Source organism: Elephas maximus, chromosome 5, assembly GCF_024166365.1.
Source record: "Elephas maximus indicus isolate mEleMax1 chromosome 5, mEleMax1 primary haplotype, whole genome shotgun sequence".
Lineage (NCBI taxonomy): Eukaryota > Metazoa > Chordata > Mammalia > Proboscidea > Elephantidae > Elephas > Elephas maximus.
The window spans coordinates 149,005,744-149,027,343 of record NC_064823.1 but is presented as its reverse complement, the minus strand read 5'-3'; the positions used below and the strand labels follow the sequence as shown (position 1 = coordinate 149,027,343).

At 41.9% G+C, this 21,600-nt stretch overlaps 1 protein-coding gene across 8 annotated transcripts in view; it reads right to left on the bottom strand.

The window, feature by feature from the left end:
• Positions 1–21,600, bottom strand: part of TAPT1 (transmembrane anterior posterior transformation 1) — a 75,561-nt gene that overhangs the window by 43,482 nt on the left and 10,479 nt on the right. For 5 of the 8 annotated variants that reach the window (XM_049886450.1, XM_049886451.1, XM_049886456.1 and 2 more), the window contains exons 2-4: positions 17,739–17,906; positions 17,248–17,378; positions 207–325 (exon numbers count right to left, since the gene is read on the bottom strand). In XM_049886450.1, coding sequence (XP_049742407.1) covers positions 207–325; positions 17,248–17,378; positions 17,739–17,906 — 418 coding nt within the window. Of the gene's footprint in view, positions 1–206; positions 326–13,611; positions 17,193–17,247; positions 17,379–17,738; positions 17,907–21,600 lie in introns of those variants that run through there. The other 3 variants (XM_049886452.1, XM_049886457.1, XM_049886454.1) reach the window with 2 other exon arrangements.

Genomic DNA, 21,600 nt, shown 5'->3' with positions numbered 1-21,600 from the left:
GTGCACAGAAAAAGTAAAATACTACATAAACATATATAATATCCACTAAAAGATAAACATTCCTAGTTTAGTGTTAAGGGCCAAAGTGTGAATGAAACTCTGCCAACTGCTGCCAAATCAATCCAAGCGCTTATTTAGTTTAACAAGTACAAGTAGGAAAAATAACGACCGTAAACACTTAAAATAACTACTGATCTTAAACTTACCTTATGCCATAGCAAGGCAAAGTGAAGAGCCGAAACAGTGCCAGGCAAACTCTTAAAGGGAGCAGGGTGAACACATACAGAAACGCATCCAGACACAGGAAGATTCCAAAAACCATGAGCTGGATTTGAAAAGCAGAGAAGAAAAAATATATATATATATATTCTTTTTAAGTAATTGGGGATGAAAACATCAAACAATCCAGGATTTCTAAAATTTGTGGAAAACTAATTTCTTGTAACTTAGCTATGGGAATAACAAATTAATAGTTCTACTTGTGTACGTGAATCTTCATTGAGTAAGAGTCCTTTTTCAAAGCTCAAGTTCATTTCTTCGAGATTCTTTTTTTTTTACCACCTGTTATCGTTGTTAAGTACTGTCAGACTGGCTCTGACTCACAGCGACCCTGTGTGTAACAGAGGGAAACACTGCCCGGTCTTGCCCCATCCTCACAATTGTTGCTATGTTTGAACACACTATTGCCACCACCGTGTGAATCCACCTCACTGAAGGCCTTCCTCTTTTTTGCTGACCCTTTACTTTAACAGCATGATGTCCTTCTCCAGGGACTGGTCCCTCCTGATAATATGTCTGTTATGGATTGAACTGTGTCCCCCAAAAATATGTGTCAACTCGGTTTAGGCCATGATTCCTAGTATTGTGTGGTTGTCCTCCATTTTGTGACTGTAATTTTATATTAAAGAGGATACAGTGGGATTATAACACCCTAACTAAGGTCACATCCCTGATCCAACGCAAAGGGAATTTCCTTGGAGTGTGGCCTGCACCACCTTTTATCTTACCAGAGACAAAAAGAAAGGGAAGCAAGCAGAGAGAAGGACCTCATTCCACCAAGAAAGAAGCAATGGGAGCAGAGGGCATTCTTTGAACCTGAGGTTCCTGCGTGGTAAAGCTCCCAGTCCAGGGGAAAGCTAACAAGAAGGACCTTCCTCCAGAGCCAACAGAGAGAGAACGCCTTCCCCTGGAGCTGACGCCCTGATTTTGGACTTCTAGCCCAGTAGGCTGAGAAAATAAATTTCTGTTTGTTAAAGCCATCCACTTGTGGTACTTCTGTTATAGCAGCACTGGATAACTAAGGCAATGCCCAAAGTATGTGACCCGAAGTCTTGCCATCTTCGCTTCTAAGGAGCATTCTGGCTGTATTTCTTCCAAGACAGATTTGTCTGTTCTTCCGGCAGCCCATGGTATATTCAATGTTTTTCGCCAACACCATAATCCAAAGGCATTAATTCTTCTCCAGTCTTCCTTTATCAACTACAGAAGTCAACTGCTCATGAGACAAGTTGCCCTTGACTATAGCTATGAAACTTCTGATATGGCTTTCTGGGTATTTCCTTAAACTTTGAAGATACTACAGGAAGCCTTTTAGATAAAGCTTAAAATCTAACTTTACTCTTTCTAATTTTACTATTACTTTGTTTATCAGAATGCTTCAGTGGTGGGAATGAACAGAGTATATACAGAGTTAAAATACTATTTCTTTATATTAAAAATAAATATGTAAAATTATTACTAATTTTAACACACTTCCAGGTATATTCAAAATTAAAGTTATTCTTAACTTGAGAAGACCAGCTGCTAGTATGTTTCTCTCTCTCCTCTTTCTTGTATACTTGCCACACCCTTCCTTTCTTTTGTCAGGGGGTAACATTACACATTTTTTCCTGTTAAATTCAGAGCTATATTTCACAGAGAGGCAGAGTCTTTTGATGGCTTGGAGAAGCAGAAGTCTGCTGTGTAAGAGCAGTACTTCCTGTATGTCTGACACACAAACATGCGACCATGTACATGCCCTCACACATAACACTTCATGGATCTGTAGACGATTAATTGTCCTACTTAAATATATTAGTTAATATGCATACTATTAATTCAAAGGACACATTTTATTAATTTTGACAGGAATGTCACAAAATATTACATACATATATATGCCGGATTTCTTAATCAGAATATGCTGACCCTGACAGTTCCCTAATCCTTCATCTTTTTTTTTTTTTTAAATGATTTCCACTCATTATGAATAACAATAAAAGTACAGTGCTAGGCTATTAAGGATGAGTCACGTGGCAAAGACTACACTTTTTAAAATCTTCTTTCCACGGAAGACTGTCTCTGTTGTCAGTACACAGTCAACAGTTTTGTGTTTGTCTTCTTGCTTTACACGCAAAGGAGTGGGAAGAAGACTGAGCAAAGTCCATGTAAAGTTAATGGTTGTTATTTATTACTCTCCTGTCACTGGGAAGCCTCTCCCTGTTTGCCGATGGACTGCTGGTTGTGCTCTGAAGGCCGAGGCTGCCAGAAACCCGAAGTTCCCAGAAGGTATTTCGGCGTGTACGCATACAGACAGGCTGCAGGGAAGGAGAAGATGTGGTTGTCTCTCTCATGAGCTTACACTGGGGATAAACACATTATCCCTTCATCCAACCTTTATTAAGCTGTTCATATAAGCCAACTGGGAACACTGGTGACACAGTGATTAAGAGCTGCTAACCAAAAGGTCAGCAGTTCAAATCCACTAGGTGCTCTGTGGAAACCGTATGGGGCAGTTCTACTCTGGCCTATAGGGTTACTATGAGTCGGAATCGACTCAACGGCAAAGAATTTATGAGTTGGAATTGACTCGACGGCCACGGGTTTGGTTTGGTTTATGAGCCAACTAACATGCCCAGCCCAGGGGGCACAAACAGGCACCAGGCCACTGTTCCTGCCTCAGTGAGCTCACCCACACTTTAGCACATGGAGACACCAGCAAGTAAATAAGGAAGGTCAAGGCAGTGTTAGAGCTGCCAGGACAGGACTATGTATATAGGGGGCAGGGAGGCCAGAGCGAGAGACAGACAGACACACAAGTGCCAAACCAACCCCTGGGAGATACAGAAAAAGCTTCACAGAAGAGGACACCCTTGCATGACATCTGAGAAGATGAGGGCTGTTGCCATGTAGAGGGTGGACCCAACAGAGGGGACAGGAGTGTGCAGGAAGGGGGCGGGGAGAAAGCAAGAGTGCAAGAGCCTGAGTAAGCATGAGGACTAAAATTTTCCCTGCAAATAAAGTTAAGTACAGCCACTCTTTGGCTGAGAGCAATCTGTATTAGTACCACTCAAGGTAAACAAAAGTAACAAAAGCCAAAGGGGGATTCTCCTTCACATTTTAACAGCGTCACATAAACTCAGTGGGCAAAGCGATCACCACGCATACTGCACGCTGGCCCTGCAGCTGAATGACCTGCGGCTGACAATACAACAGATCTCAACATTGAGACAGAAGGAAAGGAAGTGGCTGGATCACAAGGAATTTCACCTGGGTGAAAATAAATCATTTCTGTAGGCAAGAATACATGCAAAAGCAAAGCAAGAGAAATGCCTTTCAGGGGTGAAAATGTGGGAAAGTGATTAACTACTGTACGCTCCACAAGATGGACTGACAAAGTAGCTGCAACGAGGGGCTCAGGCATAACAATGATTCTGGGGATGGCGCAGGACTGGGCAGTGTTTTGTTCTGTTGTACACAGGGTCACTATGAGTCGGAAAGGACTTGACAGCACCCAGCAACAATGGCACTGTACCCATTGTTTGGATGTTACAGTTTCTCATAAAATACAAAGGCACTGTTTTAGATTCTTTACAAATGAAAATGAGAGAATTTCATACACAAAAGCAAACCGGATGGAATCCTGAAAATATTTGTTCCTGGAGGAAGTGAAGAGACTAGCCTTGCACCCAGCCTGAGCCCAGCACCGGCCAGGTGCTGTATGCAGTTATCTCATCTAATTTACCTGGCAGCCCAGGAACTTGAAGGGGTTGTGCAAAGAATGCCTCCTATGTTCCAGGTGTGGTGGTTTAAGTGCTTACTACTACATCCTCCTAAAAGACATTTGAGGTAGCTATCATCATCCCCTATTTAACAAAAGAGAAAACCACAGCTCTAAAGGCAAAAAAGAGGACGACCCTCAGGGAGATGGAATGACACAGTGGCTGCAACAATTGGCTGAAATATACCTACTATTGTCAGGATGGCACAGGACCGGGCAACGTTTCATTCTGTTATACACAGGATTGCTATGAGTCAGAATAAATTCGCTGGAACCTAACAATAACGAAGGCAAAATGCTTGCCCAAGACTGTGGGTTAGAGTAAAACCCACTGCTGTTGAGGGACTCATGCTCAATCCCGATCTGTCTAGCCCCACACTCTCTCTTTGAAGCAGCTGAACAGAGCAAAAAGATGTTACTTGTTCTTTTTACTGGGCATAGGGGTTAAGGCAATTTTCTTTGTGTTTGCTCATCTTTTGCCAATTTGCATAGTATCATATAAAATGCAGAAACAGAAGGCATTTAATGAATCAAACTTAAAAAAAAGGATAAAAATTTCCAATATTTAGCTTTACTGCTAGCTTTGAAAACATGTCATTAAGAACTGAAATTGAGAATTTATTATTAACAAGAAAAATGTGTACTTTCACACTTCAGCTCATTTATATGGCATCTTGATAAAATAGGCAATTACTATTTCCTTTTTATTTGGAGCAAACCACCATAAAGTATTCACACATTCTTAGGTAATGGCTAACAAAGTTTCCTCCTCAAGTATACAAGGTATGGCTGTAAGGCAATGAAACTGGTGCCATAAGCCGTTGTTTCTCTTTGGATAAAAACAAAAATATCCTGTCTTCCTGTAAATGACTTTTGACGTTTCAAAATTTAAAAATGGTGTGGCTGAAAATAACGAAGCACAACGGTTTGTTATGTGCCACTTGAAAGCGCAGGTGAAAGTCTGTCCCCTCCTTGTTTTTTTCCCCTCTAACCTTACCATTCCAGTCTTATCCCACTCTTGTGAAAAGCGGTATCTCAACTTTACATGTATTTCATCATTACAGGGGAGCTTTTAAAAATGAATGGCATCTCCCTGAACTAGCAGTAATGTATATAACAAGAAGCAGAGAACTAAAACATGGCAAAGAATCAAAGCATAATCAAAATACTTCAAAGGAAATCATACACTGGCGCGTTTGGCTTTTACCCCTTTTCCATTCTGAGGGTAGACATGCATTTTCCCAGGGATGGAAAACAAACATGCCACACAGGTTTTGAGTAAAAATCTTTCCAGGGCTAATGCGTTCTTCCATGTGTTCCTCCTTCCCTCCCATAACCAAACACTTATTACACAGCTGTTATGTGGGAGAAACTGCAATAAGCAAATAAAATGTATGTTCACTGTTTTGAGAAGTACAAAGTCTTGCAAGGAACTTACTGTCCAAAGAAGAAAATTCAAACTCTGACCACAGTCCACACTTTATACTGTAATTCACTACACACACACACACACACACACACACATCCCCAAACAATGAAAAGTTTCACAAAATAATACTTTTACTCCATGAAATGCAGGGTAATACGTTCTATTCTTTTCTTTTTCTTTCTTCCTCCCACCTCCCCCTCCCCTGACTTTTTTTCTCTATTCCCTTTTTTAAAAATAATGCTGGCCTCACTAAATTATTTCATGACCCACTAATTGGCTGGTAACTCACAGTCTGAAAACCAGTCAGGTCCCCAGACAGACAGGCAGGTGGAAATTTAGCTCCCTTCCTGGACAGCTACAATGGGCAGTGAAGAAAGACAGTTCAAACTGGCTTATAGGGAGGTCTATCGAGAGCATTTGAGCTGGAACACACTGGGAAGTTCTTTGTACCAAAATGAATAAAAAAGGCATCAAGTCACGAATTGCAGATACTCAATCTAAAATTATTTCTCCCAAAATTCATTCTCAGAGCAGAGATTTAGAAAAATTTAAGTGAAAATGTAACTATTTCAAAATAATCTTCTGCTTAATTAATGAGGTTCTTCAGAATTAAAAAAAAAAAAAAGTAAGTGAAAACAAGCAAAGGGTAGAAATGGCTGGCTCGTGGGAGACTTTGTCTGGAATGACTTTGGAAGTCTTTTACAGGTTCTGGGCAATACACCTGGGCACTGTAGAGGTGTTGGCTCGGGGGCTACCTGTGCGCATGGTCTCAGCCCATCTTCACCTCACTGTTAAAGGCAGGCTGCACCATGCCCGCTTAGAGTATGACTAAGGAGTCGGACCCAGTTCTTGAGCAGCAGAGAAGGACTAGAACTTCAGTCTGTCTGCAGAGGACAAGGCTTTGAAAGCTGAAGCACTATTTCTACTAATGATGCCTGTCACTCATCCTTCTAGACTCAAACTCACCACGTGACTTAACATATATATATACACATACACACATACAAAAGAGTTAAAATAAACTCTTAAAGACTGAACTTAAATGTTAAGAAACTTAGAAAATGAAATGATTCTGTAACCCTGTAGGTCAACAAAACCTTCTACGCTTGTGAAAATGTCTACTACCTGCCCTTACACATCCACACCGACTTCTACTGCTCTTATCTATTCGGAAAAATACAGGCCTCAAAAAAAAAAAAGCCAGCCTCTCTCTCTGGGGAATGGAGCAGGGTTTCTTAACCTTTTAAAAATGTTTCCCTTTTGACAAACACGAAAATCTCCTGCCCTTCTTTTAATGCCATTTGAAATTAAAAAAAAAAAAAAAAAACGAAGTGGCTGAAAATAAAGAAGCACAATACTTTTGGAACACGCCTCCTTGAATTATGCAAACCATGTTCTGGAAATTCTGAATACCACCTCCTCCACCACTGCCGCCAAATGCCACCTGCAAGCTGTCTGGAGTGTCAGTTGGAAAGCCGGGGCAAAGAGGCTTAGTCTCATTTTTTATAAAGCTCCGTGTCTACTCTGTAACATCAGAGACCATAACTTGTTCAGTTCCACATGGTGGGGGGGGGGTGCAGGGACGACACAGACAGATAAGTAACCCTGCTCTGGAAACAATGGTGAAGAGATTAGGTAGGTCTGTGTGACTCTGTGTGTGTGATTTTGCACGTGTGTGTGCACGCGTGTGCATGCAGATGGGGGGTGGTGGCACTGAGGTAGGTACATGGGGGAGGGGGGAGGAGGAACAAGAGTTAGCAATGGTCTCGCACAGAGGAGACGAGATGGGTACTACATTTTGCCAGGCACAGAAAAGAGAAGCAGAATTCCAAACAGAGAGAAGACAATGGATAGGTGAAATGCAAGTAGGCAGTGTGGCCAGAATATAATCATTATACAAGAGGGATAAAAATGATCTTGAGTGAATTACTAAGGAGTTGAAATGTTTATCCTGCATTCTAGAATTTCTCAAAAGCCATGTGTAATGGTCCATTATTAGAATGTCAGGAGGAATGCGTTATAAATAAGAAAATTTACAAATGACTGACTTTGAAAGCAATTACTACAGACCCAAGGCCATCCCTATAATAAAACCACTTCCATTCATCTGAATTCAGAAATGCACTGCATTTCTATGGCCCTAGTGGCGTAGTGGTTAAGAGCTTGGCTGCTATCCAAAAGATAGGCAGTTCGAATCCACCAGGCACTCCTTGGAAACCATATGGGGCAGTTCTACTCTGTCCTATAGGGTCCCTACGAATCAGAATTGACACGATGACAACAGGTTTAGGCACTGTTTTAGGGACAAGGCAATGAAAAAGCGGACACACTCTGCCCCTAGGAGGTCTACATTCTAGGAAATGGCTGACAAAGGAGCTCATTACCAGGAGCCAGGCACAACTCTAAGCACTTGGCCCACATCAACTCATTTAATCCTCATAACAACCCACACTATGAGTTGGAATCGACTTGACAGCACTGGGTTTTTTTGGTAACAACCCACAAAGCAGGGCCATTATTTAGCACTGTGTGTGGCACAGACAGAAACCCTGGTGGCGTAGTGATTAAGTGGTTAAGGCTGCTAACCAAAGGGTTGGCAGTTCGAATCTGCCAGGTGCTCCTTGGAAGCTCTGTGGGGCAGTTCTACTCTGTCCTATAGGGTCGCTGTGAGTCGGAATCGACTCACGGCACTGGGTTTGGTTTGGTTTTTTTTTGTGTGTGGGACAGACAGGGCTGTGAAGCTCCTGCTCATGGAAGGAATGAGTATGCCCTCGGTGCTGTGGGCACATTTGAGAGTTCCACTAAGGCACAGAGGCATGGACAGCTGCTTCAGGGAAAGGGGGGTCCACAGGCTGGGATCACAACTTCTAGCTTGGACCTGTTCCTTAGGGACTCAGCAGCACCATTACAGCAGGCTGACAGTAAGCAGAGAGGGCAGTTAAGGAGGATTTGTAAACAAGAGTTTGAGTGAGATCACAGTGGCTTAATATAGGACAATGGAAAGAGGCAGGAAGAGAGGGGTTTATTTCTAGAAATAAGTGACTAATTCAAAAAGATAAACATTGCCCCAAGTGCCAAGCTCATACACTGTCTTTTAAAAACATCAGCAAATGGGACAGAGCCCTGCAGTCTTTGGCTGGCTTGTACCAGAGATATCTAACAGGTCCTAGACGCCCAACAGGCAGCAGGGAACCACAGCACGAGCAGGAGGCAGCTGAGCAAGCTGTGTGTCACCAAGAACAGCCGCGTCAGGAGAAAAATCTAGATGGATGTCTCCAAACGTGTTTTCGTGAAATGAGAAACTGAGTGGGAACGCTCAAGAAATCACTGCCATAAACATGGGTCTGAGTAAGTCCTCTTTCCTAGTCTCACGATGAAAGCCCTGGACTGTTTTGCTGACTTAAAGGTGGAACAATGATGGCTATGACATGTTCTTAATATATCCCCCACAGGGAGACACAACAAAAAAGCTTTATATAATATTTTGACTAACGTTATCATTCTGAAAAGAACTTTTTGTATTATTTTTCCCAAATGTTCCCTCCATCCCCACTAGCCCCCAAAAGTAGAACTAAGTTCCTCACCAGACATGTAAAACTCCCCTTCCATTCGTCCACCTGTTTCCTCTGCTCCTCTTAGCAAATTTGCCCACAGAGTCACCGACTGCTAGAGCTCTAGAGACGACCTAGGGCAACCTTCTAATTTTAGATGAAGAAAACAAAGCCCAAAGGAGGTTAAATGTCTTGATCAGGCAACCCGGCTATTACTGGCAGAGCTGAGATGAGAAGCCAAGGTTAGTGATACCACATATTTTCAATGTATCACGGCAACCTTTCTCTCTCAATATAATAACAAGAGTCTAATACTACTACTACTAATATCCTATATTTATATCCGTCCTTACAGCACGTCTTCCACCTAAGAATTTTAAGTCAATTTGCTAGATTCTTAAGATAACTAATTGGCCAGTAACATTAGCTCCATTTAACACTAAGCAGCTAAATTCAATTTTTTAAAATATGTATTAAATCCCTATAATGTACAAAGTATGGTAAGAATGAAATAAAAGACTGTCAGATAGCAAAGAATTACAAGGTAAAAAGAGTCTAAAAAGATTTTTTCATTTTAGTGCTACCTTTCATGACAGCCAAGAGCATGGAATAATATGTAACCATGGAAAAGAAGGCAATTCTGATAAAAGGCTTAACAATAATCACAGCCTGCATCTGACTTACATTGAACACAATGATGCTTCATTACTGTAAGTAAATAAACAAACTGAAGTTTGTCATTTGCAGAAAGACTGTAAGGAGCCCTGGTGGTGCAATGGTTAAGCACTCGGCAGGCAACTGAAAGGCTGGCATTTCAAACCCACCCAGGGGCTCCACAGAAGAAAAGATCTGGCCACCTGTTCCCATAAAGATTACAGCCTAGAAAACCCTTATGGGGCAGTCACTGTGAGTCAGAACTGACTCGACAGCACTGGACAAAACAACAGGAAGACTATGCACATAGAGAGATCTCAAGGTTCTCTTGCTTCTCTTATCTCCAATACATTTTGAATATTGCCATCTTAATTTTTCAGAAGCACAGCTCTGAGGGTTGGCTAACCAAATAACCACTCCCAATTCTTTTCTCTCTTTTCTGGAAAAGCAAAATATTACTATCCTGGTCTCCCCTGCAGTTGGGAGTAGCTATGTAATTCAGTTCGGCCAATAAGATGAAAGAGGGAGTATGTGGGGTGCTGCTGGGAAACTTTTAATTCTTTATAAGAGGGTGAGTTGAGAAGGTGGCACTGCCCGTCCTCCTCCCTTCTGATTAGAATGCAGATGTAATACCTGGGGTCACAGCTGTCATCTTTCTATTAAAAGGCAACAAGCAAGAGGACCAAAATCCACTATGCCAGGGATGGCAACACAGAAAGATAAAAAGGACTTGGGCTTCATTAATCTGCTGGGACAACTGAGACTTCCAGCCTCTAGACTTGCTAAAAAAAAAAAGTAACATTTGTTTTAGCCACTGTTAGAGCATTTCTGAGAAATGTATCTTTAACAGTTCCCTCCCAAGAATGTAAATGCTTTAGCCTGACTATTCCAAGTTCTCTGTAACCTGAATCCAACCTATCCTTCCAAAGTAAGTTTGTTGTTTTTTGCACATGCCAAACAATTCCCCACCTCTGGATCCATCTAAAGAGCCCTGGTGGCACAGTGGTGAAGCACTCTGCTGCTAACCGAAAGGTTAGCAGTTTGAATCTGTCAGCTGCCTTGTGGGAAAAAGATGTGGCAGTTTGCTTCCGAAAAGATTACAGCCTTACCCTATGGGGCAGTTCTACACTGTCCTATAGGGTCACTATGAGTTGAAATCGACTCTAAGGCAATGGGGTCTGGTTTTTGGTTGGATCCTCCTAACACACCCCCCGCCCCTCGCACATGCCCTAAAATGCATGTAAAACACTGGCCTCCTTTCCTCATTACCTTGCCAAATCCTCCCCGATCATCTTCTTCAGGCGTGTCTTCTCCGATCATCTTCTTCAGGCCTATCTTCCCTGTAAACTTTCCCTTCTCAAGATGCTTAGTAGCATTTCATTTATACTTTCTCATGACATGTGTCACTTTGTATCTTCTCTTTTAACTACTTACATATTTAGTACCTCATACTTCCTGTTTATCTCTGCATTCCTCCCCTGCACAAATGCCTGGAACATTAGTAACTACTCCAAAACAGACTGAGCAAATTAACGAATAAATAAATGAGTGGTTTGTATCGCCCTGAATTAACATTTAAATATATCAGGGAGCTTTAGAAAACATTAGGATGACTGTTTCTTTACTATTTACTTCAATTTTGTATTCACACAGAGGGCAAAATTTAACCTTGGACAAGAGATAATTTTGTACATGGTTTATGGTAAATGTTCCTATGGGGTCAAAATAGAGTTACACGATACAGCATGCACCTCCACCAAAGCCCGAGGTGATGGTGGAAGCCGACACAGGTCTGCCACAAAAGGGCAGGTGGAGGAAACAGGGAAATTTTTATTATTATTATTATTTTTAATATTTTATCATTTCAGTGAAGGTTTACACAGCAGTTTAGGTTCCCATTCAACAATTTCTACAGAAACTGTTCAGGGACATTGATTACATTCTTCACACTGTGAACATTCTCATTATTTCATTCTGGTTGTTTCCCTGCCCCTTTACCTCTCATCTTTGTTTTAAGGTAACTGTTGACCATTTGGTCTCAGGAAATTCTAATAGCACATATATCACATGCAGCGGCTGAGGAGATTTAACGTTAGCATGTTTAAAATGCTCAGGACGGTGCCTGGCGCCTAGTCATTTTCGGATAAATGTTTTATTATTATTATTACTACAAAAATGGACATCAGAAGTGAGATGTAATTTGCTGAGTCAAGGTGGGATGTGGAGCAGTGAGAGGTGACTCACCAGGAATGTCCTCTCTAGGATTAGTGATCCCTGTCCTGTTTTTACCTAGCGTCTAGTTAAACTGTCCTGTAGGCTCTGACCATGTGCCTACAGAGGCCAAATGCTGGGAAGAGTGGCAGAAAAAGCCAGGGTGGCAGGGTATGTTTTCCTACGGCCATCAGCTAAGTCCTTCACCAAAGAGGTAAGCTTTACGCCAAGACAGCCTGGCCAAAAGAAAAGAAGGAGGAGAATGCAGCTTTCCCTACCAATTCCTCCTCCTGCGGTCAGCAATCTAAGAGGACTGGGCTGCCGAGTCAGAGAATCATTCCCTTGCAGGGTTAGAACGACCACGTTTAGAGGCAAGCAAAGCTGGGAGATTAAAAGTAGAACATGAAATAGAACTGCGACACGGGAGAACCCTGGAAACCAGGCCTCCCTCGTCACCTTTCGCTATACCTGCCCCCAGATGATAGCTCTGCCTACTGCAAAGACAGCCACTGGCATGCAACCTGGGGACAAGAAGCTAAGTAGCCACGCCTTTTTTTTTTTTTCTTCACTTTAACCTTTATAAATCCCTCTCGTTCTAATCCCCTAATTTGCTGAGGTAAAGAACTATAAAATATTTTAAACACTACAGAGGCTTACTATGTAATTAATACATTTAATACACGTACACATTTTTTACAGATGAGAAAACTAAGGCACACAAAGGATAAGAGGGCTGCTCAAGGCTTCTGAGCCAATAAATAATGGAGCCAAGATTCAGGCAGGCTGGCTGTAGAGTTCATGCCCTTACACACTTCAATATCTTGCCTTGCAACACAGAACACAGACAAGGTGTAGTTCAATCTTCCCGGCTGTATGGAAGTAAAAAAGAAAGCCCTTAAGTAGAGCACCTAAGGAGTTAGTGGAAGGTCTGGGACAAGAACCCAAGGGGGTGTGTGTGAGGGAGAGGGGGTTTTGTGGTGGAAGAAAAGAAAAGCCCCTCAAAAGTCAACAAAGCACTCCAAAATTTTATACCTTCACATTAGAATGAGTTCAAGTATGAAAAAAGGTGCTAAAACTGGAAACACTATTTTAAATATATAAGCAATTCAGCTCTATTAAATGTCAGGCATAAGGTGTTTAACTACTGACAATATTACACAGAAATTCTAGGATTGTTCTACATTAGTAAACAGGTCCAGTAAGAGTGACCGAGACGACCTTTCTCTTGACTTTAAAATATAAACACATGTTTTATAGTGGTTTTTAATTTTCAAGTTTCTCTTCCTAAAAAGGTTAGGTGAAACTATTATAGCATTTACTGAAAGACGAAGAAAAAAAAAGATGAGTAAAGTATTATACGTTAGAATAGAAATGGAAGCCAATCAAAAATAATTCAGATTAACATGACTAGATAGCCTCTCAACTCTTAAAACAATAGTATTAAGTGAAATCCTACTGTTATTAAATAAAGGCCTTAAGGATATCAGAGTACATTCATGCTGTTATGAGAAATATTTAAGCCTGGAATTAAACTGAAACCTGTAGTTGTTCTTAGGTGCCATGGAGTAGGTTCCGACTCATAGTGACTCTATGAACAACGAAACAAAACACTGCCTGGTCCTGTGCCATCCTCACAATCATTGCTATGTTTGAGCCTACTGTCACAGCCACTGTGTCAATCCAGCTCATCAAAGGTCTTCCTCTTTTTCACTGACCCTCTACTTTACCAAGCATGATGTCCTTCTCTGGGGACTGGTCCTCCTGATAATGTGTCCAAAGTGAGTGAGGTGAAGTCTTGCCATCCTCACTTCTAAAGAGCATTCTAGCTGTACTTCTTCTAAGACAGATTCGTTCATTCTTCTGCCAGTCCACGGTGTATTCAATATTCTTCACCAACACCATAATTCAAGGGCATCGCTGCTTCAGTCTTCCTTATTCATCGTCTAGCTTTCGCATGCATATGAGGCAACTGAAAATATCATGGCTTGGGTCAGGCGCACCTTAGTCTTCAAGGAGACATCTTTGCTTCTCAACACTTCAAAGAGATCTTTTGTAGCAGATTTGCCCAATGCAACACGTCGTCTGATTTTCTGACTGCTGCTTCCATGGGCACTGACTGTGGGTCCAAGTAAAATGAAATGCTTGACAACTTCAATCTTTTCTTCATTTATCATGTTGTTTATTGGTCTAGTTGTAAGGATTTTTATGTTGAGATGTAATTCATACTGAAGACTGTAGTTTTTGACCTTCATAAGTAAGTGCTTCTGCTCCTCTTCAGCAAACGAGGTTGTGTCATCTGCAATATCACAGGATGTTAATGAGTCTTCCATCAATCCCAATGCTGTGTTCTTCTTCATGTAGTCCAGCTTCTCTGGTTATTTGCTCAGCATACAGACTGAACAAGTATGGTAAAAGCATACAACCCCACTGCACACATTTCCGGATTTTAAGCCATGCAGTATCACCTTATTCTGTTTGACCTCTTGGTCTGTGTACAGGTTCTGTGTGAGCATAGTTAAGTGCTCTGCAATTCCCACCCTTCACAATGTTATCCATAATTTGTTAAGACCCACACCATGGAGTGCCTTTGCATTGTCAATAATATAGATAAACATCTTTCTGGTATTCTCTGCTTTTAGCCAAAACCTAACTCTGCTTTAATCTACATTTCATTTAGTCTTAGAAGTTAAGAAAAAATTGCTCTAGACTGAAAAATATGATATCCTTTTGTAGTGGTTAAGAGCTACAGCTGCTAACCAAAAGGCTGGCAGTTTGAATCCACAAGCACTCCTTGGAAACTCTATGGGGCACTTCTACTCTGTCCTACAGGAATCGACTAGACAGCAATTGTTTGGGTTTTTGTACATACGTCTTAAGGTTGAAAGCTTCTCAAGTATTGTTCCAAGGAACTAAATCAAATTTTCCTAAATAGGCCTAAAGCCAAAAGCCTCTTTCATGGGTAACAAATAAAAAAAAAAAATTTTTTTTTTAATAGGATCAGAAAATTATTACAAATGTGTATTGTTGTATTGTCAGCTGCTGTCAAGTTGATTTGAACTCATGACAACCCCATGCGTGCGGAGCAGAACTGCTCCATGGGTTTTTAAGGCTGTTACCTTTAGCAGGCCGCCAGGCCTCTCTTCCAGGGTGGGTTCCAACCATCAACCTTTCAGCTAGCAGTTGAGTGCTTAAGCATATGCACCACCCAGGGAGTCATACAAATTCAACTTTTCTGACGTCATGTATTTTACATACATATAGACGAAACCAAAGTTCCAGGAAATAATACTTATCCTTAGTACAGGCAATAAACTCTGATATTTTTCCTATTCTTTTCTTAAAAAAAAAAAAAAAATACTGATTGCAACCTTCCTCTGGTGAGAACACAGAATTATCAGTGGATGTTGTCACTGCTCATTATTTCTGCCACAGGAGAGGTAATGAAAGTGGTCAGATGGATACCTCCCTGTTTTGAAGCAGTCCCCAGGCTGTGCCCACAAAGCTTGGCTCTGCAGGTTGCAGGTAAATCCCTCTGTGTCGCCCCCCTCCCACCCCAGAGGAAAATGGGGGTCTGAAACTGCTCAGACATGTGCAGGCAGCCAAGACTGGGCAGGTAAAAACTGACTGTGGTTGGTACTGTCCTGAAGAAGAATGGCGGCCACAGCAGACCCCCTGCCAACTGGCCTTTGGAGTGTGTCTTCACATTCCATCTCATTATTATTGAGAGGAAGAAAGTAAGCTGCAAAAGCAAGTTAAAAGTCTTAAAAAAAAAAAAAAAAAAAACCTGAACAATTGGTTTAAGCTTTTTTTCCTCAAACATAAGCATCCTTTCTCTGCATTCTCCACCCTTGGACAAAATCCTACATAAAACTCCAATACATAAAACAGAGCTGCTGCTCTGGTCAGGGAGGGTGCTGTGGCTCGACCATCCAGTCCTTCTCGTGCTCCTTCTCCCTCCTCACGTCGCACTCCAGGCTCTTCTGTGGAACCTTGGCAGCAGTAGCGCAATAGGAACTCCTGGTCTTGTAAGGTGTTGTCAAGTCAGTTCTGACTCACAGCGACCCCATGTACAACAGAGCGAAACACTGCCCCGTCCTGCGCCATCCTCACAATCATTGCTATGTTTTAGCCCATTGCTGCAGCCACTGTGTCAGCCCCTTTCGTCCAGGGTCTTCCTCTTTTTTGATAACCAAGCACACTTAATGATCTAGGTCAAAGGTGACAAACGGTTTCATTCTCATGTTTGTTCTCTCTCGAATATTTGCTTGCTTGCGATCTCTCTAAATCTCACCCCAATGCAAAACTCCCTAAAACCTCAGCATGTGACACTCCGCCAAGAACCCACATAAAGCAACATTTCTGAAATTGTCACTTTACATTTGCCTCTCTTCCTTCCTTCAAACTGATCGGTTGTCAAAAATCAAAGATCTGCCAAACCAGCTGGGTCCACACTTCTCACCATTGCCACATTCTCACTATTACAACACACTAATAAAGCAAGCCAGTAAAACTCTTCTGATGTCTACTCCAAAAGAAAGCACTGTTCTAAGGTGATCAGTGACGGAAAACAAGTTTATGTTACTATCAAAAGCGTGAAAACACAATGTTTCCATATAGCTAAACCTGAATTATTTTTTAATTCTTTCCTTCTGGCAAGAACTTTCAGAATTGCTCAGGGTCTAGCAACGCAGAGGAAATGGGCAGCTGTCCTGTCATGCCTGATGGGTCTTGAGAGGCTAAGACACAATCAGGAGAATATGATGTGTAAAGATTTAGTGCTGCTGTTACTATGGTTACTCCATATTGCTTTCTCTGACGAAGGTTAAACAAAAATCAAAATTTTCTTTGAAGAGACTGTCATTTATGTTTTTAAATATGTGGGCTTTCTGAGAAACAAATCTTAAAAAAGGGCTGAAATGAAATAATTTCTCACGTGGAACGGGGTGGTAAAAAAAAAAACCTGTCTCTAGTAAACAAAACTAAGAGAACTAAGAGCACAGGAGAGGAGATTAGTTCCTTGGTAAAGTGATTTGGGTGGGGCACAAAGGGAAATATGATAAGTTCAATAAGGAGCAAAGTTATGATGAGTCGGAACTGACTCGATGGCAACTAACAACAACGTTAATACTGTATCAGTGGCTCCTTCTCATACTAAAAAGTTAACTTTTAAAAGCCTCTTTCTATATGGGAATTCCTACTACCTACTCCCCCAATATAGAAATTTTATTTATGACCAAATTTTTTCCAATATTTAAAAAAACTTAACTCAAGCTTTTTACAGGAGTCTTTTCTTTTTTGCATAATTAACACTTTGACATAACTTTCAAATGATGTCCGGTAATGAAAAAAAAAAAAAATTGTACCTTTTCCAATTCTCTTGGTATTCGCATACAAGTGTATACTCTTTCTCTTCTTTCTGTATACTTGGCCTCATTATGTTCAAGGAAGTACCCTCTTGTTAGTTCAGCACTGAGGAACCTCAACAATGAAAGCTCTACAGAAAAAGAAAATGACACAAAACAAAAAGAACAGTATTTATCAAGGAACATACATGCTTGCTGGGGGGCCATAGGTAACACATATATAAAATAGAGAATCAAACAAAGTAATTTATAATTCTGTGCCTAGAACTGAAGGACTATGCATAAATCATCAGCAAATATTGTTGACAAGACTCCTGCTCTGCATAATATAAGCAGAAAATGCCACAGGAATACAGAAGGGAAGGATTACTGCGAGCCACAACAGTCAGAAAAGCTTTCTCCAAGAGCCCTGTCCTGGGTCTCGCGGGTGATGCACGACCTAGACTGATAGAGAGATGAAGAAACCAAAAAAAAAAAAAAAACAAACTCACTGCCGTCAAGTCGATTCCGACTCATAGCGACCCCACAGGGTTTCCAAGGCTGTAAATCTTTACGGAAGCAGACTGCCATATCTTTCTCCCGCGGAGTGGCTGGTGGGTTCAAACCGCCACCCCTGCGGTTAGCAAGCGAACGCTTTAACCACTGTGCCACCAGGGCTCCTTGAGAGATGAAGAGAGGAGGGAAAAGAATAGATATCAAGAAGATATAAAATGGACTATGTTTATGTTAAGTCAAAAGGAAGCCAAGCCATCTAATAAGCAGTACTCTAGTCCAAGAACTATCTGTCCTGAGTGAAAACCAGGGCGTTGGTGCGCTTTATTTCTCCTAAGTTAGGCTCAAAGACGCCAACAATGTGTCTAATAATGTCATTTCCCTACATGAAGGCTTACTGAAATGATGGTAATCATAACTGTTACAAAAGGTAGAACTTCAACCAAACCTGTAACACATTCCTTTCCCTGCATCTGTCCATTTGCTGTTTCCTCTGTTCCATCTAAGCAAATGCGTCTGCAGAGTCCTTTAAACCTCACAGAGAAGCTCAATTTCCCTGTCCACACAAGGAAAGAAAGATTAAGCACTTTCTACTCCCCATGACTCATAGTCCTGAGATGAGAAGCTAAGGCTGTTGAAGCATGATCCGAACTCTTTTCAATGTGCCTGCATCCCTGACAGCCCATCACCTCAATGGCCCCTCAGGACCCTCCACTCACACCTTCCTGCTCTTACTCCCCAGTACACCAATCTCCTCTGGAACTCAGGATACTAGAAGGTTTCAAATTACCCTCTTTGCTCAGTACTTGTCTTGTGGCCCTTTTTCTCAAACGTAGCATTCGTGTTACTTCCAAAGAACGACAGAGAGAAGGCTGATTTCACTTATGTACGTATCTAATTAACGGAGTTTCTGGGTAGCACAAAGTGTTAAGCACTTGACTACTAACCTAAAGGTTGGTGGTTCAAATCCACCCAGAGGCACCTCAAAAGAAAGGCCTGGTGATCTACTTCCAAAAGATCACAGCCATGAAAACCCTATGGAGTGCACGTCTACTACGCAGCTCATGGAACTGCCAGGAGCTGGAATCAACTGTATGGCAACTGGCATCTCATTAAGGAGGTACACCTTACACGACTGCCAGGGTCTAAGGTCTTCATGGAAGGGGAAAACGGTATATAGTCAACAATGCCCTTAAGAATCTCTTAGAAAGATACATTAGAAACAGACTAATTCTTAAACAGCTTCCTTCCTCCCACGGTGGAACAGATTGCTATTTCTTTGAGCATCAGACCAAGTAGCTCATGTTTCCCCAAAAAACCCCAAACCATTGCAGTTGAGTCGATTCCAACTCATAGTGACCCTTATAGGACAGAGCAGAGCTGCCCCAAGGGTTTCCAAGGCTGTAAATCTTTGTAAAAGCAGATGCCACATCTTTCTCGTACAGAGCGGATGACCTTCAGGTTAGCAGCCAAGCACTTAACCACTGCAGCACCAGGGCTTCATGCTTATGTTTAGGAGGTTATATTACACACACACAAAACACATTTCTTTAAATAGCAGAATCGTCATCTGTTTGGAGACTTCGTGACACTATGAAAGGTATCCGAGAGGTGAGAGATGGAGGGAAAGCAGACCTCCACCTACTTCAGCCTAGGACGGGGCAGGCAGAGCCATCAAATGTGCCATGTACATCATGCTTTCTCGTTTCACTACACGCACAGCTGAAGTCAGGTGAGTTAAATGCATACAAGATGTGAGCTCTATCACGCATACTAACGGGTTCAGATTAAAAGGCTTTAGTATAACAAATTAGAGGATACTGCGTGGTTTAAAATCAGGAAAGGCGTGCATCAGGTTTGTATCCTTTCACCATACTTATTCAATCTGTATGCTGGGCAAATAACCCAAGAAGCTGAAGAAGAATGTAGCATCAGGATTGGAGGAAGACTCATTAACAACCTGCAATATGCAGATGACACAACCTTGCTTGCTGAAAGTGAAGAGGATTTGAAGCATTTTACTGATGAAGATCAAAGACTACACAGCCTTCAGTATGGATTACACCTCGACACAAAACAAAAGTCCTCATAACTAGACCAATAAGCAACAGCATCATGACAAAAGAGAAAAGACTGAAGTTGTTAAGGATTTCATTTTACTTGTATTCACAATTAACATCCATGAAGGCAGCAGTAAAGAAATCAAACAATGTATTGCATTGGGCAAATCTGCTGCAAAAGACCTCTTCGAAAAGTTAAAAAGCAAAGACATCACTTTGAGGACTAAGTTGCACCTGACCCAAGTCATAGTATCTTCAATTGCCTCATATGCATGCGAAAGCTAGACAATAAATAAGAGAGACTGAAGAACTGATACCTTTGAATTATGGTGTTGGTGAAGAATATTGAATACACCATGGACCGCCAGAAGAACGGAACAAACCTGTCTTCGAAGAAGTACAGCCAGAATGCTCGTTAGAAACAAGGATGGTGAGACTTTGTCTCACATACTTTGGACATGCTATTAGGAAGAACCAGTCCCTGGAGAAGGACATCATGCTTGGTAGAGGATCAGCGAAAATGAGGAAGACCTTCAATGAGATGGATTGACACGGTGGCTGCAACAATGGGCTCAAACATAGCAAAGATTGTAAGGATGGCGCAGGACCGGGTAGTGTTTCGTTCTGTTGTACACAGGGTCGCTATGAGTCAGAATCAACTTGACGGCACCTAACAAGAAGTATAACCGAATCTATGTAGTATAAAACTTTTGGCTAGAACTTTTTAAGATTCTCCAGCCTGGCTAGAAACAGAACAAGATCTGCTCCTTGAAGAGGGGAAATAGAAAGCCTAGAGAGGTGCAAATAATAAGAACTGCCAAAAGAATCAAAGATCATAAGTTATACTCTGTTCAGTCAGTTTTCCAACTAGAATGAACATTTTGATTAGCTGACGTCTTTTTCGTGAAAACTGAGAAGCAGTAGGACATTCGGAAGAAGCGTTTCCACACACAAGTTTTCACTGTCCCTGGGGAGCTCTGAGTCATGAGCTCCAAAGGGCACTTAACCTTACGTAATCTCTGAGCAGTCTCTGACCCTGCGACCTCCTGGTGCCACTGCCATCCTGACCACGCCTTCCTGTTGGGGACGCTCTCCTCTCTCCAATCACTGACTTTTCTGACCTTTTTGATGGCTCCCTCCTCTTCCTCCACCTGATCTTTACATGTTCTCCTCAGTACATCTTAACCAAAAGCAAATTACAGTGAAACCTCAGCCACCCTTGAATGCTGGCATTCCCTGAGGTGCCCTCGGTCTCCCATTCTCTTTTTCCTACACATGCTGTCCTTGGACTGTCTCACTCATCCCTAAGGTTTACACTGTCATCTAAACCCTGAAGTCACAGACCAGCTGACTCCTGAGGCCTGGACCCATAGTTCAAGCTGCCTCTTGGGCAAGTCCATCTGGATATCCTACTGACACCTACTACCTCTAAAACCAAACTCAGTATCTTCCCCACTTCTGCTCCTGTCCTGCAGACCTTATTTCAGTTAATACCATCACCAGTGGTACCACTGCTAAGATAAAATCCAGGGCCAATTCTGCCCATCCTGTTGGCCCCCTCACCAAGCTCTATTAATTCTTCCTCTGCAACAATTAGCCTTTCCTCTTTTTTCTACACTCTACCCTGGCACGGTCCTCCTCATCTCTCTCCAGGTGACTGCAAAAGCTTTCTGACTGAGCTCCCTTCAATCCTAACTTCACCTGGCAGCCAAAGGTACGGTGCTCACAACTCAAGTGTCACTCTGCTGAAACCCTCCAGTGGCTCTTCATTACCTCAGAATAACGTTTGGCTCATCTGTGG